Here is a 24,621-nt window from a genome sequence, read left to right on the forward strand (position 1 = left end):
CACCTCCCCCTGGTGGTCGCTTGCCGGCTGACCCTGTGCAATGACTGCAACCCAGCTCTATTAAGACCCTCTGCTCAGGCTGTTCTCACTCTGCCTGCCTCTTGACTTTCTCCCACCTGCACTACTAACTTTACCACTCATCATTGCTGTCAGTGTCAGCCCCCAAAAACCCAAGCAAATCTTAAAGCCTTAGTTACGCTTCACGCACTCTGAAGTGCTGTCGGAATGCAGCTTTCACTGTGTCTGCGTGCGTTGCCTTGCTTCACCGCTTGGTGTGTGCGTGTCTGAAACTCCATTCGAGACGGCGCCATGTCTTTTGTCTTGGATTTTTCACCATAGCACTTCAGGTGCTGCTGTGTACTCTGGCTTGATCGTCCTCGGTAAAGTTCTGTGGCTTTAAAAACTTAGTGAAATGTTGGACGATCTAGAAAAAAAATCTTAGTGAAATGTTGGACGATCGAGGAGAAAAGATGCTTGCCCAAGACTCCTTCGGCGGGTCTCGTGCCAGACCTCGTCTCAGTCCTGGCACCTGCAGGTGGAGCTGGGAGCGGGGTGCAGAGTTCAGACGTCTCCTCTTGGGCTGCGGTTTTTAATGTATTTCATGTGAGCAGCAATAGAAACCTTTTATTTAAGGAATACAAACTTCATGCATTTCATAAATACAACTTTAGGAACATGGTGATTCTTCACACCCTGCCCGCCCTCCCACCCCACTTCCTCCTACCTCTCCTATTCCCAGTCTTATTTTTTACTAAGATCTATTTTCAGTTAACTTTGTACACAGAAAATTAACTCTGTTCTAAGGAAAGAGTTCAACAAATTGTATGGAAAAAATAACTTTTCCTTAAAAGTCGAGACAAGGGCTGTTCAAAGTCATTGCATCTCAGAGTGGATTTCACTTTTTTAAGCATTCTTTTTTTTTTTTTTTTTTTTTTTGAGAAACTTAACATTAAAGAAGACCCCAAGAATGACACATCTTCTGTGAGCACTTAGACATAACTGTAACTTAAGAGACTTAAGACTATCCTGCACTTACTACACTAAAATGAAGTGGATCTTTGAGGACAAGTTTTACTGTTAACTCTCACAATGCAACTCGCTGAGGACAGAGGTCCTGCATGGGAGTTAGTGCACAGTGACTCCTGTGAGTTTAATGATTAACACTCTTATGTATTACGTCAGTGGTCACTGGAGGCTCTTGCCATGAGCTGCCTAGGCTATGGAAGCCTTTTGAGTCCACAAACGCCTTCACTCTTTTTTTTTTTTTTTAACAGACAGAGTGGACAGAGAGACAGAGAGAAAGGTCTTCTTTTGCCATTGGTTCACCCTCCAGTGGCCACCGCGGCCGGCGCACCGTGCCGATCAGGAGCCAGGTACTTCTCCTGGTCTCCCATGGGTGCAGGGCCCAAGCACTTGGGCCATCCTCCACTGCACTCCCTGGCCACAGCAGAGAGCTGGCCTGGAAGAGGGGCAACCGGGACAGAATCCGGCGCTCCGATCGGGACTAGAACCCGGTGTGCCGGCGCCACAGGCGGAGGATTAGCCTAGTGAGCCGCGGCGCCGGCCAAACTCCTTCACTCTTTAGACAAGGCCGTAGGCAAAGTGGAAGTTCTCTCCTCCCTTAGAGAAAAGCACATCCTCCTTGGATGAGCGCTTCTTTCCACTTGGCTGTAATGCCTTTTTTTGTTGAGTGTTTTGTTTATCTTAAAAAATAAAAACTTTATTTAGAAAAATCAACCAAATGAAATTGACAGAAACATTTGAAATCTGAGAACCTTTAATCATGGTGCAGCTGAGGGTGCAGCTTTAGATGGAGGAGGGGCTCTCGGAGTCTGCCTGCACGGTGGTCGCTTGGAGGGCTCTCGGAGTCTGCCTGCACGGTGGTCGCTTGGAGGGCTCTCGGAGTCTGCCTGCACAGTGGTCGCTTGGAGGGCTCTTGGAGTCTGCCTGCACGGTGGGCGTTGTCGTGGGCTGACAGGCCTAGGAGTTGAATATCGGAAGCCAGTGTGGCTGATTGTACAACAGCAATCTGGAACTACCGAACGTTTTCTCCTGTGTCACTAGTACAGCAGTTGACTGCCAGAACTGCACTTCCCACGTTTTCTGTTCTGAGTGTGGCTGCGAGAGATGGGACTGGCTTGGAGGGTAGAACACTGGCCATCCGACGTCTTGAGGGTGCGTTGCAGTTGTCAGGGTGGGGCTCTGCCAGCCGCTAACCTAGGCGGTGTCTTGGTGGTGCATGATGCTGTTCGCTGCTTCATGCTTCACTGCGTTGCAGTCTTCAGCTTGATTCTGCGTGCTTCTAAAGATTCGCATTCCGAGTTTCAATTAGACGTGCTCTCTTGTGTATTCTGTGACAGATCTCTCTCTGTACCTTTCAAAGTCTCAAGCCTGAATCAGTTTTTGTTGGAATTATCCGGTCATCTTATATTTAAAATAACAAATAAAAACGTTACAGTTTGGAGAAAGCGAAGTTGTTTCCAGGTGACCAGCATTATTTGAATAGTGATTATCACCGATTATCGATTGTTCTGTGTTGTTAGAGCTTTGCTCTGGTAACCACGGCGGTTTTTACAGTGTTAGCCCTTTCTCGGGATCTCTGAGATGAGTCTGTGGCCCGAGCATCATTGCACATAACTAAGCTTATGGTTTTGATTTCTTTCAGATTTAGGCCTATTAAAGGAAGACAAGAAGAACTAAAAGAAGTAATAGAGCGTTTTAAGAAGGATGAGCACTTGGAGAAAGCCTTCAAATGTTTGACATCGGGCGAATGGGCACGGCACTATTTTCTCAATAAGAACAAGATGCAGGAGAAGTTATTCAAGGAACACGTAAGTTTCTGAAGCACAGTCCTGCTGGTGGCCCAGACACCACTCGGGAAAGCATTCAGAGCAGTACCCCTCCACGGGTGCAGGCCTGCTGTGGCCCAGACACCACTCGGGAAAGGATTCAGAGCAGTGCCCCCTCCACGGGTGCAGGCCTGCTCGGAGAGGGGCAGCCACTCGGGAAAGGATTCAGAGCAGTACCCCTCCACGGGTGCAGGCCTGCTGTGGCCCAGACACCACTCGGGAAAGCATTCAGAGCAGTGCCCCCTCCACGGAGTGCAGGCCTGCTCGGAGAGGGGCAGCCACCTCTGAACGCTGACATTGTGTGGGTCATTGAATGAGAGGGGAGTTGCTGCACCCTTTTGTTTTGTTTTGTTTTGTTTAAGATTTTATTTATTTGAGAGGTAGAATTGCAGACAGTGAGAAAGAGAGATAGAAAGGTCTTCCCATCCGCTGGTTCACTCTCCAAATGACTGCAGTGGCCAGAGCTGGGCCAATCTGGAGCCAGGAGCGTCTTCCCAGTCTCCCATGCAGGTTCAGGGGCCCAAGCACATGGGTCATCCTCTACTGCTTTCCCAGGCCATCGCAGAGCGCTGGATCGGAAGAGAAACAGCTGGGACTCAAACTGGCGCCCACATGGAATGCCGCTGCCACAGGCAGAGGCCTATCCCATTGCGCCGCTGCGCCAGCCCTGCAGTGCACCCTTAGTAAAGGAGAGGAAGTCTGTGGTTTTTCTGGGAAGTAGGTGGCGATTTCCCAGAATATAGCTACCACCCTTTTGACCCTTCTTTGGCCCTGTGTCCCCCCGTCACCCTGGCTGGTAGCTGCGTCATCCAGCGCAGCACTGATTACAGTGAGTACGTGGTGAGCTCTAGGTCAGTCTAGGGCAGCCTTGGTCCCCACACCTCACACGTGGGGTCTCTTTATCCTCAGAGCAGGAGAACCCCAGCCCGTCTTCCGTGGGTCTTGAGGTGATAATAGGAGCTGCCCCAGGTGGCTCACCAGCTTCCTCCGCCTCCCTAGCTCATCCCCGCTCAGAGAGCCCATTCCTTCATCTTAAGGAGCTGGTGAGGGAGAAGTCTCCTGTAACTTGTTTAGAGCTGTGTGTGGACTCTGTGTCCCTGCCTGCCCGGGGCATGGAATTCTCTGGACTCCTGATCTAGGGGTCTCAGCAGCAGGCAGCTGAGTCAGGAGTTGGGTCCAGCTTAATTGCCAGCAGTTGGAATTCTTAAAGGACAAGCATCGTGATGTGGAATTGCTGTATTCTAAAGACAAACCTAACGGGAGGTTGAAAAGCACGAACTGGAAACCTGTAGCACACTTTCAGCTGTCAGGGGCCCTAAGAGGTAGAAACCAGCTGATACTTGGGAGGGCATTCTTTACTGGTTGCCAGGTGGAGTTAGCTGTTGGCATCCCGTGTCCAGAGAAGTGTAGCTGTTTAGTTTGGTGTTCAGTGTTCCTAGTACTGACTCCACTGTGCCTGAGTCGTTGACTCAGTTGTGCAGCTAGCCGACAGGCGCGGCCCGTGTGGAGAACCACTGCTGCCGGCAGCCAGGAGGGGTCTGTGTGTCATCTGGGTTTGGGCGGGGTCCATCTGGAAAGCAAAGCTAACCCAGTGGCTGCCCCGGACCCGCAGACTTCAGCCCAGCAGCCTGTTGTTTGCAGGTTGGTCTTGGTATTTGGTGGACGGAGATGCCTCTGGAGCCACACTTCCCAGTGAACCCTGGTCCCTCTGCGGGTAGCTGTCAGTGCATCGTTGGGGAATCTGAGACAGGACCAGACGTGATGTGAGCCACTGAGCTCTGGCTGTGTCTGGATAATACAAGATCCACTTGGGGCACAGTCTAAGGGTGTGGTTGAATTCCCAAGACCCAAGTCAGAGTATTGAACCTGCGGTGCTGGGGAGCAGCCTCCCATAGACCTTCGGTAATTTCAGCAGTCTGTCAGGTCGAAGTGGGCTACCGGAAGGTAGGGATTGGTTTTAAAGTCACCCCTCCAGGTATCATACGACTGACTCCTTCCACCCGTGGGGCCCCAGTGAGTGTAGTTTGGGTGGCAGCGGGAAGAAGTGTGACGCCTAAGAAGAACCCTGATAGTTGGATCATGTGGTGTCGTTGTGATTCTGTTGCTTGAGGTGGGCACCAGGATGTGAGGAGTGCACTGCTCGTAATGGAAGTGTGTGCTAGAGGACGGCAGGGTGTGCAGCTGCCACGGGCAGCCGGCTCCCGTGAGGGGCCTGATAGACGGTCACTGGGGGGGGGGGGGGGTCCTCAGTGAGGGTGAAGTCTCGTCTGACTAGAACTAGCTGAGGCCAAGGACTCAGGCTGATGATATTGGCAGCAGATCTGACAGTTTGTTAGGTTTCCCATGCACCTCTGACTTGTGGAAAATCAGTCGTGCAGTCTGTGTTGCCTTCTCTTCGGTAGGAGGCAATGAGAGCCCCCAGAATAGTGGCACATCAGCGTTGTTTGCAGCACCCGTGGCAGGAGATATCCGGTATTGGTGGTTTTTTTTTTAACTGATCTCCTGAAATGCAAGCTGTGTTTTATTTTAAAAGGCTCATAAAATTTACTCATTATCTTTTATACAGGTATATTTAGTGAACTTTGTCCAAAAAGGCTGTGTTTTAAGTTTATATGTAAAAATAACAAAAGCTGTATCACCCAGTCTCTATCAATAAGAAGAAAATCTTACTAAAAGTAACAATAATTTCTGACAAAATGCCAGGTGATGTAAGAATACTGTATTAATCTATATATTTTTTGTATTTACAAAAAGTATGTTTATTAATACTGTGACAGAAAAAATGATACATATTATTCAGTAGAAACAAGCTTTGAAGGAGGTTATACCTCTCACAATAAAAACACAAGGGCTTCTCACACAGCCGGAGTACTTTTCAGCATAATGACAGTCTTGGGGTGAAGGTAAAGCTGACAGAGTACTTTAGATTGGCTACGGCCTAGAAACAAGGAACCCAAGGCATAAGCATTAACCAAGCAGCAAAAAGTGGTTTCATTTTTCTAGAACTATTTAAATATTGTATTCCCCATGTGAGAAATTAATTTTACTTTGCAAGTTAGAAAAAGTAGAAACACTAATTGGGAAACTGTGTTAATCAAAAGCAGCCCCAAACTAAAAAGCCAAACAGAAGTGAAATAAGGCATTCTTTTAGGTATACCATGCATAAAAAGGATAATTATACAGCACCTTCCTTAATGACCAGACTAACAAAGAAATGAGGTAAATTTTAGTCACTGGAACAAACTATATTTTACTACTTAAGAGCTGTTCTGCCACTGTTTCAGAATATTAAAAAAAAAAAAAATTTTTTTTTTGACAGGCAGAGTGGACAGTGAGAGAGAGAGACAGAGAGAAAGGTCTTCCTTTGCCGTTGGTTCACCCTCCAATGGCCGCCGCGGCTGGCGCACTGCACTGATCCAAAGGCAGGAGCCAGGTGCTTCTCCTGGTCTCCCATGGGGTGCAGGGCCCAAGCACCTGGGCCATCCTCCACTGCACTCCCTGGCCACAGCAGAGAGCTGGCCTGGAAGAGGGGCAACCGGGACAGAATCCGGCGCCCCAACCGGGACTAGAACCCGGTGTGCCGGCACCGCAAGGCGGAGGATTAGCCTAGTGAGCCGCGGTGCCAGCATATAAAATAATTAACCTAATGTCTAAAAGCTGCATACTCTGTTTGTTTTTTAAATCCCCTTTTGTGATAGAGGTATTATAACAAAATATTATCTGAGTACATAAATTACCAGCACCAAATATGATAGCTATCCTGTAATCTACATTTTGTGTATGTGTAATGGAAATACTGTAAAAGCTAGACAAAAGAATAAAAAGACTAGCCAGAATTTTAAATTTCAACTAGTGCATGGTAAAAATCTAGAACAGAAAATAAAATTCAGAAAATAGGAAACTTGCTGTCTTTTCCATATTCTGTGGTCAACTAAGGTGTAATCTCCTAACAAACCCATTACCTTACAGAGTACAAGGAGGAGAGTGTAATCTCTTTATTGGTTGTCAGTTGTATTTGCTGAAAGAAGGCTAAGATTAGCAAGGACTGTAACACTATAAAGTCTAGATTTTCTATTTTAGTTATTAGACTTAATAGAGAAAAATATTAATTGAATATTTTCTACCACGTTGCTATTATCTGTAACTACCCTTAGCACCGTGATTTATAAGATGTCCACCCTTAACCAGAAAGCATTGTTCAGAGTATATCCCAGTGTCCATGTGTGCTTTCTTTGTCCTCTTGCCATTTAAAACCATTATTTTAAACTATCTGAAAGGAAATTTTATTTTACAAATTCCTTGTTTCAATTACTGAAGATGTACTTTAAAAACATAAATGGATGCACCTGCCCATCCGGAGATGATGATGATAATGATGAAAGGAAAATGAAAAGCTTGGTAACTTTTTACTCAGATTTCTGGCTGGCGAAACAGAAAGAGCAGCCAGAATCAGGATAGGTGCTGAGTCCAGGAAGCCGCTTCTCTGTTGTAAGCTGGCAGAGTTGTTCCTGCCTTAATCGCTACAAAAGACGGAGGTGCAGCGCTGAGAGACGTGCCAATAAAAAACTTTGAAAGGCACGTTTGTCCCAGGAGACGTAATGTTAATAAACCAGTTTGGCAGAAATGGTGTATTCTTAAAGATAGAATGTGGTTAATGAAATGTTCTCTGTGACATTCAGCCTGCTGTGACCTTTTTACTGCTTTCTCTGTTACGTATTTGTTCACAACTGGTCTCCCAGCCAAATAGGAGAGCGTATAGCAAAATGAGGCACCAAGTCCGGAACACAAACTAACAAGAAATAAGGCTAGTGGACGGGGTAAAGAGATCCCCAGAGTATACTGAGAAATACAGAGCCTGGAACAGCAAAATAAGCTACAAGTACTTGTACCTAAAGGGGTCCTTATGTTTGGATGGGATTTTTCCGAGAGCCTTGGCATCATGCATATCTCTGGGAACCTTCATAATCACTTTCTTCTTCACCAAGCTGAGGACAGTTCTTGTATTCCAAAAACAACAACAACCGCAGATAGGAAAGTGGACACCAGGCCGGCTCACTAGGCTAATCCTCCACCTGCGGCGCCGGCACACCAGTTTCCTAGTCCCGGTCGGGGCGCCGGATTCTGTCCCGGTTGCCCCTCTTCCAGGCCAGCTCTCTGCTGTGGCCCGGGAGTGCAGTGGAGGATGGCCCAGGTGCTTGGGCCCTGCACCCCATGGGAGACCAGGAGAAGCATCTGGCTCCTGGCTTCGGATCAGCGCGGTGCGCCGGCCGCAGCGCGCCGGTCATTGGAGGGTGAACCAACGGCAAAGGAAGACCTTTCTCTCTGTCTCTCTCTCTCTCACTGTCCACTCTGCCTGTCAAAAAGAAAAGAAAAGAAAATGGACACCGATACAAGGAGTGACCTTCTTGCTGACCCAGCCTCTGCCCAGGCTTTTTCGTTCAGGTGGTCTCTGCCACCTGATGCCGCGGTCCCCGCGTCCTCACTGCCCCGTCTCGCACTGGGGTCATGTGCAGTGCTCCTGTCAACGATCGTTCGCCGACTCTGCCTTTCACCGTGGCTGCCACAAGGGAAGGAGTGAGCAGGGTGGCGCCGCACCCACTTAACAGCTGAGCTCCACCGGCAGGAGCTGCCAGCCCCCAGGTGCCACCGCCAGAGCCTCTTGCGGTGCGACCGCTCACCTGACAGCGCCTGGGCTCCGGAGCACAGGGGATGTGGGTTCGTTTTTCAGGAGACAGTTGGCAGGCTGTAGGGGTTTGAGGTTACGGCAAGAGTCGGCACACTACCTGTAGCAGTAATGAAAGCAAGGCCTCTCACGAGGGCCCAGTGACGCGCAGTTGAGGACAGAGCTGAGTCGGGGCTGGCGCTGCGGTGCAGCAGGAAAAGCTGCTGCCTGCAGTGCTGGCGTCCCATAGAGCGCCGGTTAGTGTCCCAGGCTGTCCCACTTCCGTTCGATCCAGCTCCCTGCCAGTGGCCTGGGGAAAGCACCGGAAGATGGCCCAAATGTTTGGGCCCCTGCACCCATGTGGGAGATTCAGATGAAGCTGTGAGCTTCGGCCTGGCTCAGTCTCTCTCTGTGTCTCTGATTTTCAGATAGACAAATCTTTTTTGGGGGGGTGGGGTGGGGTGGAGGGACTGGGTCTGGTGGAACAGTAGCTTTAGGTTGTCCTCTGTAGGTTCCCAGGTGTGTGTCAGGGACAGGTGTGACTAGAGAGAGGTGGATCCAGCTGGCTATTTCTTGGGAAAGTTTGACAGCAGAAGTGTGCGCTGAGGTGGCACTTGCTGGGGTCTCTCCCGTTTAGGTTCTCCCAGAGATCCAGCCTCCCAAGTCTTACCGTGACTAGGTCACCTGCTTGGATTGGACATTTAAAAGGCCCCTGTATCTGGGCAAGTAATACATTTCTGTATTCTTGTAGTGTCCGTTGTGCCCGTCTGGTTGGTGTCTGAGTCTCACAGCAAGTCCGTAGTTAGGAAGGGGCTGCGTACAACATTTCAAAAGGCTGAGTTGCACAACGGCTGTGGGAGCTGCTGTCCTCCGGAGCGAAGTAGGAAATGGCTTACCCAGTGCTCAGATGTTTCTTGGCAAAGTTGTCTAGAGTTGACTTTGCCGAAGAGTGTGGCCTCCAGGAAGAATGTAGCTTGTAACTAAATTCCTGAGGACTCAGATACTTGCTTTTTAGTACTGGAGGAAGGGCCACTGTGGTGTGGAGGGTGCATTACCCCAAGCTGGGATCCTGGCTTCTGGTGAGAGCTGAGCCCTGTCTGTTCAAGTTGGGGAGGCTTCGGTCACCTGGGAACACCGGGAGGAACCCAGAGCCTCCAGCAGAGGGCGTCTGAGCGAACTCTGCATGCCAGTCTCCCCTGGGTAAGCGCTGGGTGGCGTATGGTCGGCGGAGGGGAGGAATCAGGTGATGACCAGGCTCCTGGTGGAAGCATAATTCAGAAGCCCTTGTTACACGGCCTGGCTAAGTCCTTCCCTGTAGACAGCTGTGCCAGCAGTCTGGTCGTGGCGTCTCCAGGTGAGGGGACTGTGTCCACTTAGACTTCCCATTGCTCTGTGGGAAGAAGACAGATCTTGTGGATCCACTCGCATCCTCCAAGTCCCTTTTCCTTTGCCCACGTCTCCTCTCGGGAGGAGGACCAGGTACTCCTGGCTCGTCTCCCGGGGCAGGACCATGGTGGCCTCTAAGACTGCCATCTTGGCAGCTCTCAGGGTGTTTCCTCTTGACCTCCCTGACGGAAGTCCTGGAGTTGCCTGGGGCATCAGCACTGCTCGTACTCACTTTCCTGTCTCCTCAGACGTCTAAGGAGGGAACTTCGTGCCCCGGGTTGTGCCACGTGGGCAGGTAAGGTCAGGAAAGCATGCTAGGGGTTGTGTACGTTTCATCCCAGCCTTCCCTGGTTGTAGGCCTGAGTGAGCGCGCTGAGTTCGGGGGGCTGCCGTCGTGGCACAGTGGGACGGGCTGCCACCTGAGACGCTGGCATACCGGGTGAGCCCAGTTCAAGTTCCAGCTGCCCCATTTCTGATCCAACTCCCCGCTAATGCTAGGACAGTCTTTACACTTGGTACTGGAGGATGGTGTCTCTTACTGCAGCGCCCAGCTGCTGTCGCTGCAAACTGATCTTGAGTTAAGGGTCCCCAAGTGAGTGAGGCTGCAGCCACCGCCAGAAGTCTGGCCTCGTGTCTCCCCTGACCCCTGTCTTCTGTCACCAGAGGTTCTGCAGGCTGTGTCTGCCGCTTGACTTCATGGCGGCCGAGGCCGTTGGGCAGCTTGGTCTCCTACGAGTGTCAGGTTCCAACTGACCAGTAGAGTGAGTGCCTGAGCACCTGTCAGTCTGCTTGGATACCCACTCCCGGGAGCGGGCTGGGTTTGCATTTGGTCCTCACTGGTTATACAGTACATTCTTCATTCCCTCTGCAAGGCCAGTGATGAGGTGATTCCCGTTTTCCACAGTAGGAGAGTCCCTCCGGTAGTTCCAGCTGAGACCATGTGGGCTTGGCAGTGATAGCCACAGCCCAGCTGCTGTCCTCCGTCTCATCTGCCCCAGCTGGCCTTCACTGTGCCTCCACTGTGCATCTGCTGGGACCTTCAGGTGTTGCTGGGCGATTGAAGAGTCTTAGTCACTTTATTCAAGTTCTAGACTCATTTTCTTGGTCCCCGGAAAGATATCCCAAACTTACCCTTGTATGAGGACAGGCAGACAGGATGGCGGGTGGACCCTGGGCGTGCCCTGCCCCACTGGTAGCCTGTCTTTAAGGAGGCTTCCTTCAGACTGAGTAGTTGCTGGACTTCGGGCTCGTGTCATCCCAACTGGGGGTCCTCAGCTTGCGGTGAACCACCCGGAGACGGGGACAGCATGCGTGCGGTGGTTGAGATGTGGTGACTAGGATGGGGCCAGAACCTGGGGAAGAAGTGTAGTCTCATCCCCCATCAGAGCTCAGGGGGGAGCAGAAGTGGGAGGGGCAATGGGCTTCTTGGAGCAGTGCCAGTGAAGGATCTTCTAAGGTATCAGGCTCCTGCTTGGAAGGGGAACTCGGGGCCAGTGCCGTGGTGGAACAGGTTAACCACCTCAACACCAGCATCCCTCGTGGGTGCTGATTCACGTCCCGGCTGCTTCGCTTCCGGTCCAACTCCTCGCTGATGCTACTGGGGAAGTTGCAGAAGATGGCCTAAATCATTGGGCCCTGCACCAACATGGACGACTTGGAAGAAGCTCCTGGCTTTGGCCTGGCCCAGCCCCAGCTGTTCCGGCCATTTGGGGAGTGAACCAGAGACTGGAAGATCTTGTAACTCTGCCTTTCAAATAAATAAATCTTCAAAAACAAAACAAAAGAGAGGGTAATTTGATGTGAGCCGGATAGACCTCACGCTGCCTGCCCAGGCCCAGGTCCCATTACAGGGTCGTAAAGTCCTGAATGTATGGACCCCCTTCCCATTTTGCTTCTGTTTTTAAGAAACAGGTTTGATTGGAGGGTATTGTTACAGTGGACCCGTTCACCAGCCACGTCTCAGGGTAACAGAAAAGATGAGGCTCTCTTCTGTAGAGCTTCTACGTAGATCTACCCCAGCTAGGCGAGATACGCCCTAACAGGCAGTCCCAAGGGATAGAGCCCCCCACGTTGCTTGGACGTCTTGTCTGTCATTGACACCGCTCTTCTCAGCTTGGCGAGGTTGTGAGTGTGCTGGGTCCCCTTCACAAGGGGTCTGAGGCAGAAAGCCCTGCCAGTGGCTGTGAAGAACTCAGAGGAGAGCGTGGCACTTGTACGGGGGTGCTGGGGGATGAGGAGACTACAGTGGGCCAGAAAAATGGCAAGAGATCTGCCGCCCCTAGAACCTTCAGTATTTGAGGCTTAAAGGCGACAGAAAACCGTGCCACTGTTGGCAGTAAGTGTGATCCAGTCCTAGTCTGGGGGCCGTCTTTAATGTGTCTGAGGTTTTCTGCACCCTGCTAAGAGTTCTGTAGCGTGCAAGGTGCAGTGGTGTTTCTAAAGATTTTGCAAGCGGCTCGAATAGGAAAGAGGTTTCCTTCAGTGGCCACCCCAGTGTGGTAGAGAAGGGATCCAGGTACCTTGAGAGGAGGAGTTAGACCTCCCTGGGGTCAGGTTGGCTTAAAGCCCTTTGGTTATCCTACAGAGGCTGCAGTGGCTTTTTTTTTTTTTTTTTTTTTTTAAGATTTATTTATTTATTTATTTATTTATTTGAAAGGTAGAGTTAGAGAGATCTTCCATCTGCTGGTTCATTCCTCAAGTGGCTACAACGGCCAGAGCTGTGCGGATCTGAAGCCAGGAGCTTCCTCTGGGTTTCCCACATGGGTGCAGGGGCCCAAGCACTTGGGCCATCTTTCCCTGCTTCCCAGGCACATTGGCAGGGAGCTGGACTGGAAGTGGAGCAGCCGGAACACAAACTGGTGCCAGAATAGACTGCAGGAGCCGCAGGCAGCAGCCTCACCTCCTAGCACAGTGCTGGCCCCAGCGGAGGCTCTTAAAGCAGTGATAGGAGAGAGACAGCGTTGGAGCCAGTACAAGAGTTCACATGTAAGTCAGGATGGGCAAAGACAGACATAGCCGCTGGCCTGAGACAGGGAAAAAGAAAAGGGAGATGAAGAGATGGGCTTCCTGGTTGGCCTCTTGCATGGCACGGGCTTGTGACTGCTGGTTGTGCAGGACTGCTGTCAGCCTGTGTCTAAAACTGTGAGCCTACTCTCCGCCCAGCATCTGGGAGAGCCACGGTACCTAGAAGGGGACAGATCGTGCACCTATAACCGCAGGCTGCCTAACAGTCCAGGGTGTCTGGAGGGTCATTCCCAGCATCTGATGACCCAAGTGAAAGGTTTGGAGCCTTAGTCGTTGGCTGCCAGGGGAACTCAGGACAGAGTGAATTGCACTTGTCTCTATTGGGCTCCCCTGACTGTCTCCCCCAAGCTGGTTCACCAAGAAGGATGGCGCTGGACAGAAAGGATACCTGGTACCCAGGTCCTTGAGTTCACCTCAAGAAAGAATTCAGGAGGCCAGCGCCGTGGCGCAGCAGGTAAACCTGTTGCCTGCAATGCTGGCATCCCACAGGGGCACCAGTTAGAGTCGGGCTGTTCCTCTTCCGATCCAGCTCTCTGCTGTGGCCTGGGAAAGCAGTGGAGGATGGCCCGGGTGCTTGGGCCCCTGCACCCACGTGGGAGACCCAGAAGAAGCTCCTGACTCCTGGCTTCAGATTGGCACAGCTCCAGCTGTTGCGGCCAATTGGGGAGAGAACCAGTGAATGGAAGACCTCTCTCTCTCTCTCTCTCTCTCTCTCTCTCTCTCTCTCTCTCTCTGCCTCTGCCTCTGCCTCTGCCTCTGCCTCTGCCTCTCCTCTCTCTGTGTAACTCTGACTTTCAAATAAATCTTTACAAACAAAAGAATCCAGGAGTGAGTCACAGAATAATGAATAGGGGGCAGCGATTGTTTTCCTGAGGAGGCAAAGCCAGGAGTGCAGACCTGCGCGGAGAGAGGCGGCCCTGCCTCTGAGCTGTGGAACGTCACGTAGGTCATTTACTGAAAGGCGGAGTGGACTCCAGGGCAGGGAAGGAGTATTGGTGGTTTGTCCAGGAAGTAGGTGGAGGTTTTGAAATCAAGCTGCCACCCCTTTTTTACACTTCTGTGGCCCTGTGTTTCCTGTCACGGTGGGCATTACAGTGAGCGCTTGGTGAGGTGTAGGTCCGTCTAGGGCAGCCTCGGTTCCCTACACCGACAGGAGCCTGGTCCACACGTGGGGTCTGTATCTGCAGAGCAAGGGGACCCAAACCCGTTCTTCCTGGGTGAGTTGCGAGCTGCAGCCTGAATGCTAGTGAACACTGCCCTTTGAATGCGCTTTCCTGCAGCTGATCAGTGTGAAGAGCTTGTAACGCAGACGGTTATTCGGATAGCTACTGTGAAGATACTCAAGTGTGTGAAACTTCAAAGCGACAGATTCGTTACTTAATGACCTTACAGTTTTTGCATGTTGATTTTATAATTCTGGTGAAAGCCTAGCTGGACAAGCTGTTGAAAGTCATTCTCTTTTTCTCCCTCTGTTTCAGGTATTTATTTACTTGCGAATGTTTGCGACTGATAGTGGATTTGAAATACTGCCTTGTAATCGATACTCATCAGAAAGAAACGGAGCCAAGATAGTTGCAACAAAAGAGTGGTAACTGTCACGCTAGTATAAGAGTGGTAACTGTCACACGAGTATAAGTAAAGCAGTCTCATTAAGTCCTCTTCGGTTGCTGCCGATGGTGAAAACGGAAGCCCAGGCTTGGCCGTCCCCTGGAGTCAGAGCTGAGCCAGAGCCCGGCTCTGGACCGCAGTCTCTGCATTCTCCTCTGAGAGCCTGGAAGTCCTTGGTGATGAGGGAAGGGTAGCCCGGCCCCAGGGTTGTTCTTTCCTGGCTTAGCAGACAGGTAGGGAGTGAGGTTTGCACGGATAGATAATCCTTACCTACTAGCTTACTAGTTTCTGAACAGGGCAGACATGGGCCAGCTTACATAGAGTTGAGCCCAGCCAGGAGGGCTGAAAGTCACAGGTGAGAGGGTGTGTGACTCTGACCCTCTGCCCTATAATGCCTGTCCCCTGCCTGATCTCCCACGAGAAGCATACTGTTCCTTCCGTATCTGCTCCTGCACCCGCCCACCCAGGATTTCTTCTAGCACGACAGTAGGGGATCAGGTACTGAAAGTAGGATGGGCAGCGGAGCGTTGGTACCAGCCTCTCGGTGGGTGGGCGTGGCTGCACTGTGTTCGTCTCGGGGTGCTGGGGAGCCTGTGACAGTCTGGGGCTCCCTGCGCTGCAGCGCCTGTGTGGGTCTGGGGTCTCGGTGTCAGAGCTCCACCATGCAGCCCAGGGACTAGCAGCCACGCTGGCTTCTGAATTGAGGAATGCTGTGTACGATGCCAGACTTTGTCTTTTGTTTGTCGTTAACGGTGCTTACGTTGATGAGCATTTGGGGTGTGGGGTTTAGATGTCATTAAAAGTGATCTCCTTTGCTTTGATTCTTCTGACGTGGCTGCTAGAGAGTATCAGGCTGCGCTTTGCTCCCGGTACAGCCTGGTGGCCAGTGTTGCAGGGCTGGTCCTCGGGACCCTCCCTGCTGCTGGAAGTGTAACCCAGGACTGCCAGTATTGGGGTGCTTCTTGCTAGCAAAGCGCTGCACTTGGAGCTGCAGCACAGGGGTTTCGGAGATGGAGGAAGTGTGGTTCCTGTCCTGAGGGGGTCCCCTCTCGGCTAGGGTTAAGGCGTGGAGGAGATAGGAAGGCGGGCCTCAGTCAGCCAACATGCCCACTGCGGGTCTTCTCGATCTCTGGTGCTCATTAGGCAGGCTTATTTTATTAGAAGAAGCCTTATTATTTATCATTACTGGTAACTGTTAACACATCACATATTTTAAATAGGAAACGAAATGACAAAATAGAATTACTGGTGGGTTGTATTGCCGAACTTTCAGAAATTGAGGAGAACATGCTACTTAGACATGGAGAAAACGACTTCAGTGTCATGTATTCCACAAGGAAAAATTGTGCTCAACTCTGGCTTGGTCCTGCTGCGTTTATAAACCATGGTAAGCTGCATTTCTAAGGTGCTAGCACTCACAGTGGAGCGGTTCTGACAGCAGAGCTCTGTCTCCTTCTAAAGGAGTGTTGGAAGGAGGCATTCTTTGTTCGCAAACTCATTGCAGTCCTTTCGTGTTTAACTGAGACCTGAACTGCCATCATGAGATGTAAAGTTTCTGGAAAGCTTATTTCAGACTTCTGTAACTGTTCGTGTTTCAGATCTTATCAACAGTTAATTGACTTTATCTTTTGGACATTTTTCAGATTGCAGACCTAACTGTAAGGTAAGCATACCAAAAAATTATCTCCAGTATTCCGTTTCTGCCTCAGGTGTGAGTTTCTTAAAGAGCCCCTCTCATTTCAGTTTGTGTCAACTGGTCGAGACACAGCGTGTGTGAAGGCCCTTAGAGATATTGAGCCTGGAGAAGAAATTTCTTGTTACTATGGAGATGGGTTTTTTGGAGAAAATAATGAGTTCTGCGAGTGTTACACTTGTGAAAGGTAAGCTGCTAAGATTTTAGTTGCATGTTTAGCCACCTGTGTACCTCCTTGTCGTTAAAGAGCTGTGGCACCTGCGCTGTTCTCCGCAGAGCACTGAGATGTGCAAGCACGGAATCAGATGCTGTGCAGCTGCCGGGGACCCTGGCGCCCGGCTCGGAGGTTTTGGTGTTGCCGGTGTTGTGGGTCAGAATTCAGAGTAGGTTACGGGGGACGGGTGTTCGGCACAGTGATCACGTCACTTCCTGGGACATCCCCATCCCATGTCAAAGTCCCAGCCACTCCAGCTTGTCATCTGGCTTCCTGCCGAGAGGCACAGCCTGGAAGGCCAGAGCCTGGGATGGCTCAAGTCCTCGGGCCCCTGCCCCATGCATGGGAGACCCAGATGGAGTTCTGGGCTCCTGACCTTGGCCTGGCAGGGGTTTAGGGAATGAGCTAGCGGATGGAGTATCGCTTGCTTCTCTTTCAAATAAGTGAACGTAAATTAAAGAGGCCCGATGGGTGCTGGCGTGCACGTGGTGCCAGTGAGCTTGACCTCAGAGTGGCTAGCGGAATGCCCGCCGCCGTCCTGGGGATCTGCAGAGCCTCCGTATCGTCGGGCCGTGCCTTCTGGAGCTTCATTTTGGCGCACACTTTTCGCAGTTCCTACATCCGCCCCTGCTGTCACTCCCTGAAGACTCCCTTCTTGTGCCACCGGAGTGCACAGTCTCTCACACAAGGCCCCAGATTGGCCTGGCAGGAGTGCTCGACTGTTGTGACGTGTGAGCAGGAGCTCTGGAGCAAGCTTGACGCGCTTTCGCAAGCAGGGGTTAGGTAGTGCGGACTGCTCGGGGAAGGGAGGCCCGTTTCACACACCTCGCCCATGCCGGGCACTTGACCCGCGCCCCCTCGTCAAGTCCCCACGCGGCCCAGGACGGCAGAGCGAGGGACGGATCTGCCCAGCACATGCAGAGGTATCTGGACCCCATCAGCCTGGTGGCTCCATGCTGCTTTCGCAGTGCTGGCAGTCATCCAACCAGTAGGCTTTGCCGCTTCTCCCGCTTGAAATGCCCAGGCTGCAGCCGGCCGGCCTTGGGGAGAGGTGGGCCGATTGCCCAGGCACTGTTTCTTCTGTGGGTGGCTGGGGGTCTCAGGCTGGGAGGGGAAGACAGCAAGTAGAGTGGTGGTGCCGTCCTTGCCGGTTCTTTTCTGTCGCAGCTCTCCCCTGACCTCTGACCCCTTGCTGTGAAGGGAACTTACTCCTCATGCTGCTGAATTGTTGCCTTGGTGGTGAGGGCATAAAATTTATGTTGAATTTTGGAAAAATATGTATATTTTAGATCTTAGACCAGTCCGCTAGAAGACGCTTTAATCCATGAAGCGGTGTAATTATAGCTCAGTAATGCTTTGGAGCCGTTTCATGGAGATGCACTGTGACAGTTGAGTGCCTGACCTAGTCGGGCTGCCTGAGTAGAGAGCCACACTCGCCACCGTCAGTTCCGTGGCCGCCAGGACGTTCCTCACCTGTGGGCCGTGAAGAATGTTAGAAGCTATTCTGTGGAATTTTTGTGAGGTTTAGTTTATTTCATGTAGAGCAGTACACGTGGCACATACATGTTAGCCATAAGACTGTTGTGTGGTTTCTGGTTGTCTTCCCACTACAATATAAGCCCCATTCACTGCTGTAAACCAGCACACAAAACAAAATCGTACCTGGCACGTGGTTGAAGCTTGTTGGTGTTTGGCCAGTGAGTGAATGAGTAGACTGAATGACGATGGGCGAGTGGGTGCGGTCCATCCTGAAGATGCCTCATCCACACCCAGGAGCCCGCACCACGCTAGGGCGGAACCAGGCAGCTGTGTCATCGCGCTGTCTCGTGAGCCTCAGCCTCTCACTGGCCAGTGCCCCAGGACTAGTGCAAATCAGTGCAAAGCTTTTCTGAATGAAATACAGAACAGTAGGCCTGGCTGTCTTAGACTGAGCAGTTTGATCTAAAGCTTGACTGTGTGTGTGTGTGTGTGTGTGTGTGTGTGTGTGTGTGTGTGAAGACTTATTTTATTTATCTGAAAGGAGGAGTTAGAGGAAGAGACTGAGAGAGATCTTCCTTCCATATCCGCTGATTCACTCTCCAAATGACCACGAGGGCCAGGGCTGGCCCAGACCTCCTTGCAGCTCTCTCACGTGGGTGAGGGCCCAGAGACTTGTGCCATCTTGCACTGCTTTCCCAGGAGCATTAGTGGGGAACTGGATCAGAAGTGGAGCGGCCAGGATATGGATTGGTGCCATATAGGATGCTGGCATCACTGGCACCTGTATATGTTCGTTCGTTCTTTCTTTCTTTCTTTCTTTCTTTCTTTCTTTCTTTCTTTCTTTTTTTTTTTTTTTTTTTTTGGCAGGCAGAGTGGACAGTGAGAGAGAGAGACAGAGAGAAAGGTCTTCCTTTGCCGTTGGTTCACCCTCAATGGCCGCCACGGCCGATGCACTGTGGCCGGCGCACCACGCTGATCCGAAGGCAGGAGCCAGGTGCTTCTCCTGGTCTCCCATGGGGTGCAGGGCCCAAGCACTTGGGCCATCCTCCACTGCCCTCCCTGGCCACAGCAGAGAGCTGGCCTGGAAGGGGGGCAACCGGGACAGAATCCGGCGCCCCGACCAGGACTAGAACCCGGTGTGCCGGGGCCACAGGTGGAGGATTAGCCTCTTGAGCCGTGGCGCTGGCACACCTGTATATGTTCTTAAAATGCTCACAGGGTCAACGCTGTGGCATAGTAGGCTAAGCCTCCGCCTGTGGTGCCAGCATCCCATGTGGGCGCCTGTTCATGGCCCAGCTGCTCCTCTTCCATCCAGCTCCCTGCTGTGGCCTGGGAGAGCAGTGGAGGAGGGCTCGTGTGCTTGGGCCCCTGCACCCACGTGGGAGACCTGGAGGAAGCTCCTGGCTCCTGATTGTCACAGCCCTGGCTGTTGTGGCCCTGTGGGGAGTGAACCAGCAGACGGAAGGCCTTTCTCTGTGTCTCTCCCTCTCTGTGACTCTGCCTCTCAGATAAATAATAAGTAAAATCTTCAGGAAAAAAATGTTCCGGAACAGCAGATTGTCCCTGCCTTTGCAGAAGTTAGTGGGAGCCCTGAATGAGACTAGTCAAGGGAGCTCATTCAGTCATGCGTCAGGTACTGGCTGCACGTGACTGTCAGGCGTCGTGACACGCGGATTAATGAAGACCAGCACAGCGTCCGCTCCACGGGGCCTGGGCTCCCAGAGTCCTGAGAGCCAACGAGTGAGCAGAGGCCCGTTGGGGAAGGGCAGCGGACACTGTAACTACCACGCACTGTGTGGCGGTGCTGTGACTGCTCCAAGTAAGCTGTGCGCACTGCTGTTCAGAAGATGGGAAGGATGACCAGGTCTGGGCATAGCACTTCAAGTCATTGAGATAGTCTTTCCCCAATTATTTTTTTGAAAAGACTCATTTTTACTTATTTGAAAGAGTTACAGAGAGAGGTAGACAGAGAGAGAGGTCTTCCATCTGCTGGTTCACTCCCCAGATGGCCACAACGGCCGGAGCTGCGCCGATCTGAAGCCAGGAGCTTCTTCCAGGTCTCCCACGTGGGTGCAGGAGCCCAAGGACTTGGGCCATCCTCCACTGCTTTCCCAGGCCACAGCAGAGAGCTGGATCAGAAGAGGAGCAACCGGGACTAGAACTGGCGCCCATATGGGATGCTGGCACTGCAAGCCAGGGCGTTAACCCGCTGAGCCACAACGCCGGCCCCTCCCCAATTATTTTATTATAAATTGTTTGAGACTTTTGTATTTTGAATTGGTCAAAAACACCTCAAAGGGGCAGGTGTTGTGCAGGTCAGACTGCTGCCCGCAGGGTCAGGGTCAGAGCACCCGCTTGAGGCTTCCTGGCCACTCTGCTCACCTGCGTGGCTGCAGCGAGCGAGGTTGGGTGGGGGAGCAAAGAGCTGGGGCTCAGTGTAGGCCTCCCGCATGGCGGCAGGGACCTAGCTAGGTGAACTGTCACTGCTGTCTTCTAGGGCGTCCATTAGCCAGAAGCCAGAACTGGTGCTCAGACATGGGCCCAGGCCGCTGCTGGTAGGCCAGAGGCCCACTGTGGTAGCACTTGGTTAATTCAGGTTCATCTCAGAAACTATGAAGGAATTATTTAAAATTTTTTCTTCCAGAAGGCAGGTTTTCACAGTGCCCTCACCTTTTTACACAGAATCTCAATTAGATTTTTGTTTGTTTTTTGAACTTTTCTTTGTTTGAAAGGCAGAGTGACAGAGAGATTCCTCCATCTGCTGGTTCACTCCCCAAATGGCTACCACAGCGGGCCTGGGTCAGCCTAAAGCCAGGAGCCAGGCACTCCCATCTGGATCCTCCTGCACGGTGGCAGGAGCTCAGGCAGTTGAGCCGACACGTGCTGCTTCCCAGCAGCTTAGCAGGGAGCTGGAGTGGAAGTGGAGCCGCCTGCACTCAGATCAGACTCTGCTGGTGGGACGCAGGCATCCCGAGCGGTGACTGCACCTCTTGCATCGCGGCGCCCATTCCTAGAAGTATGCTTGCGCCTGACGTCAGATTTAATGTGCAGAAAATTTGATTTCTTTTTTAGTTCCTTAATTTCCAGTGTTCCTTAATGAAAAGTTCAATTGTACAGAACACAACTGGAATGTAATTCACAGGTGTATTTTTGTTTGTTTGATTGGGTTTTTGTTTTTGTTTTGAGAGGCAGAGAGAATGAATCTCTCACCCACTGGTTTAGTCCCCAAGTAATCACAACAGCCCGGCGTGGCTGGGGCTGCAGCTCGGGTCCCAACCCAGGTCTGCCACACGGGTGGCAGGCGCTCAGGTGCTGGCGTCTTAACCACTGGGCGCAAGTGCCCACCCCAACAGGTGCTTCTTATCTCCCACCTTTTTAAAGATTGATTTGTTGTTTGAAAGAGTTACAGAGAGGGAGAGACAGAGGTTTTCCATCTGCTGGTTCACTCCCCAGATGGCTACAACAGCTGGGCCTGGGCCAGGCCAAAGCAAGGAGCCAGTAGTTTCCTCCAGGTCTCTGATGTGGGTAGCAGGGGCCCAAGCACTTGGGCCACCTTACACTGCTTTTCCCAGGCCATTTGCAAGGAGCTGGATTGGAAATGGAGCAGCCGGGACAGGAAACAGTGCCCATGTGGGATGCCAGCACTGCAGACAGCAGCTTTACCTGCTACGCCACAGCGCCAGCCCCGAGATTTTTTTTTTTTTTTTTTTTTTTTGAAAGATCTATGTATTTATCTGCAAGAGTTGCACAGAGAGAGGAGAGGCAGAGAGAGAAATCTTCTATTTGCTGGTTCACTCCCCAATTGGCCACAGTGGCTGGCCAGAGCTATGCTGATCCAAAGAGAGGAGCCAGGAGCGTCTTCCGGGTCTCCCACATGCATGCAGGGGCCCAAGCACTTGGGCCATCTTCTGCTGCTTCCCCAGGTCATAACAGAACTGGATCGGAAGAGGAGCAGCCAGGACTGGAACCAGTGCCCATATGGGATGCTGGCACTGCAGGCGGTGGCTTTACCCACTATGTTTCTTTTTCAAAGCTGTAGTTTAAACCTGTTTTGACAACCATTTTTTGAATTTGAAGAATTACATTTACCTACACGTGAAGTTCTACAGGATCCACTAATTTCTCATAGGTAGGGGAGAGTTGATAATGGTATAAGAAGTCGTTACTCTTCAAGTATGGCGACTCTGAGTTAATTGTATTACATACATACTCAATTTCTCTGAAGAGTCTCAGACTCGCTGAGGCGCGTGGGTCCATCCCATGTGCTACGTGGGTGCGAGTGCAGCCCTGCACCCCTGCAGCACCGTGCTGTCAGCACACAAGCCCTGTCAGTCTAACCTGTGCCGTTTTTCTCTTTCAGACGGGGAACTGGTGCTTTTAAATCCAGAGTGGGACTGCCTGCGCCTGCTCCTGTTATCAATAGCAAATACGGACTCCGAGAAACAGATAAGCGCTTAAACAGGCTTAAAAAGTTAGGTGACGGCAGCAAACACTCAGACAGTCAGTCCGTCAGCTCTAACACTGATGCCGATACCGCTCAGGAAAAAAGCAATGCAAGTAAGTAAGGGCGCTCGGTGAGCTTGTCGGGTTTTTGGTTTTTGTTTTTTTACTGTATTCACACAACTTGCTTCCTAAACATGCTTTAGTAGTTTGGAACTTTTAAGTATTGAGAGAAATGCATAAACACCACAGCAAAGTTCTACCAGTAACTGTGGCCCACCTCCAAACTCAGTGTGGAACTGTGGACTGTTACTGAGGATGTGGTGACTGGACACTGAATTCTTCGCCATGTGTTTGAGGAGAACTTCGGGTGTTAGTGACACTGCGCGGATGTCATTATGCCCTGTAAGAGCACCCGGGTCTGGGGCGGGTCCTGGAGGCTCATGCCCAGTGCCTGGCCGCTCTGCTGGGAGGACATGATGGACGTGGGAGCCCTAGTGTCTGGGTTCCACCTTTTTACGACTTTCTTACCTTTTGAAAATGGACGGACCCCGTTTGCCAAATCACCAGTTAGCAGACAGAACGTGACAGCATCGTTGTGAACGCCGCCATGTGAGGGTGTTGTGTCACCACTTCCAAGGGGCAGGAGAGGTGAGCAGGACAAAGCAAGCTTTGAGGCCGGTTTTGTGTGGGCAGAGACGAAGTAGAGACTGGAGAAGGATGAATAGCAGAGAGGAGAGAGAGGAAGCCCAGACAGGCAGCGCAGAGGCGGACGGGTCCCAGCTGTGGAGCGCTGGACGTGCCGCGTCACGCTGTTTCTCGCAAGAGCGACACCCGTCTCCCCCAGTCGCCGCCGCTGCGTCGGGCTGCGGTCTGAGTGTGCGACAGACACAGAGCGGGAAAGTTCAGTCTGCCTGTGCTGCGTGGTGCGCTGCAGTTGCCTGGTGAGACGTCGGAGCCCTGAGGAGCACGCTCAGTGCTGGTGTTTAGGCCCACTCCCTGCCTCCACGTGTGCACGGCCCAGCGCTGGCTGCTGAGATCCGGAAGCGCAGGGAGGGCGTCTCCCACAGTGGATGCCCCTGTCGTCCTCCGGGTCTGCCTGGTGCTGGGGGTAGCGTCCCAGCACGACCTCTCAGTGCAGACGCAGTGCTGTGGTTCTGTCCCGTCCTCCTGGAGCAAGTGCAGACAGCAGCCCGTCGCTCACTGCTGGCTGTGGATTCTGACAATAAATGCAGCGCAATGAACATTGGTTTGAGTCTGGTTCCTTGGTGAAACTGGAGACTAGTGAAGCCCATTTGATGGATGCTTGCATAAAACAGGCAGCGTGCTGCCGTCCGTACTCGGAGACAGCCCAGAACTGCCCACGTGGAGCGACCTGTGATGTTTGTGGGAGTGTTTATGATTCTGTACATAGTTTTGTTACTAGTGTATCGATACTGAACTCAGTACACTGCTGAATTTAAAAGAAGAGAAATGCAAGTAATTTTTGGAAGATGTTGGGTGTACTAATAGGTAACCATCTAGGAGTACTTATTAGTGAGCCAAATGTTTATTAAGAGCCTGTTCTTAGAAAGAAATGCAGTCTCGCTTTTCTCTTGGAGCCTGTGCGGAGCAGACCAGACCCAGCCGGTTCTCACTGGTAGAGGGGCTGTTGAGCCGTGAGTGGTGGTCTCAGCATCACAGAACAGAAAGCGCTTCCCAGGGACTCCTTCGGTCAGGTGCTTGCTTGACTCCACTTGCCTTGCTGCAGTGTGACTGTCGGGAGGAACTGCGGCTGGTGCGGCTGAGCCGTGGACAGGGGATGAGCGTGACTCGGTGCTCAGACAAACCAGGGCGTCAGCCTTGGCCGGGGCTGCCGTGCACTGCCAGGGCCGTGAGGACCCCTCCAGTTCTTACGTGTGTTTTCTTAAGCTGCTCTGGTGTTTGCGTCTCAGCCTCCTACCTGTTTGAAACCACAGCTGGCAGGAAGGCCGGACCTGCCAGAGTCTTCCCGGGCCATCGGGCACTGTGTGCAGACAGGAGTGCTTTTTCCCTGCATGGCTGCTCATCTTTGTCCCGCAATTCATGCAGGATTCGGCAGCTGGCAGACAAACCACTTTCTTTTGCACAGCGTATGTAAAGGAACATTTCTGCCTGGTCAGAAGAAAGTCGTTTCTCTTCCACGCTGGCCATCTTTGAAAGCTGTCTTGGGAGCCCCACCCTGACTTGTTTGCTTTTTAACATCCACCAGCGAAGACAAGAACTCCGTTTTCACAAATTTCCACCT

At 51.8% G+C, this 24,621-nt stretch overlaps 1 protein-coding gene and 1 pseudogene across 8 annotated transcripts in view; one reads left to right on the forward strand and one right to left on the reverse strand.

The window, feature by feature from the left end:
- KMT5B (lysine methyltransferase 5B) overlaps positions 1 to 24,621 on the forward strand; it is a 66,894-nt gene that overhangs the window by 33,588 nt on the left and 8,685 nt on the right. For all 8 annotated transcript variants that reach the window (XM_051840841.2, XM_070065365.1, XM_051840842.2 and 5 more), the window contains 6 exons: positions 2,666 to 2,831; positions 14,400 to 14,509; positions 15,750 to 15,916; positions 16,173 to 16,192; positions 16,273 to 16,409; positions 22,276 to 22,472. In XM_051840841.2, the coding sequence (XP_051696801.2) occupies positions 2,666 to 2,831; positions 14,400 to 14,509; positions 15,750 to 15,916; positions 16,173 to 16,192; positions 16,273 to 16,409; positions 22,276 to 22,472 (797 nt within the window). The remainder of the gene's footprint in view (positions 1 to 2,665; positions 2,832 to 14,399; positions 14,510 to 15,749; positions 15,917 to 16,172; positions 16,193 to 16,272; positions 16,410 to 22,275; positions 22,473 to 24,621) is intronic.
- Positions 5,627 to 10,044, reverse strand: LOC127489442 (transmembrane protein 41B pseudogene; annotated as a pseudogene).

Source organism: Oryctolagus cuniculus, chromosome 1 (genome assembly GCF_964237555.1).
Source record: "Oryctolagus cuniculus chromosome 1, mOryCun1.1, whole genome shotgun sequence".
Taxonomy (NCBI): domain Eukaryota; kingdom Metazoa; phylum Chordata; class Mammalia; order Lagomorpha; family Leporidae; genus Oryctolagus; species Oryctolagus cuniculus.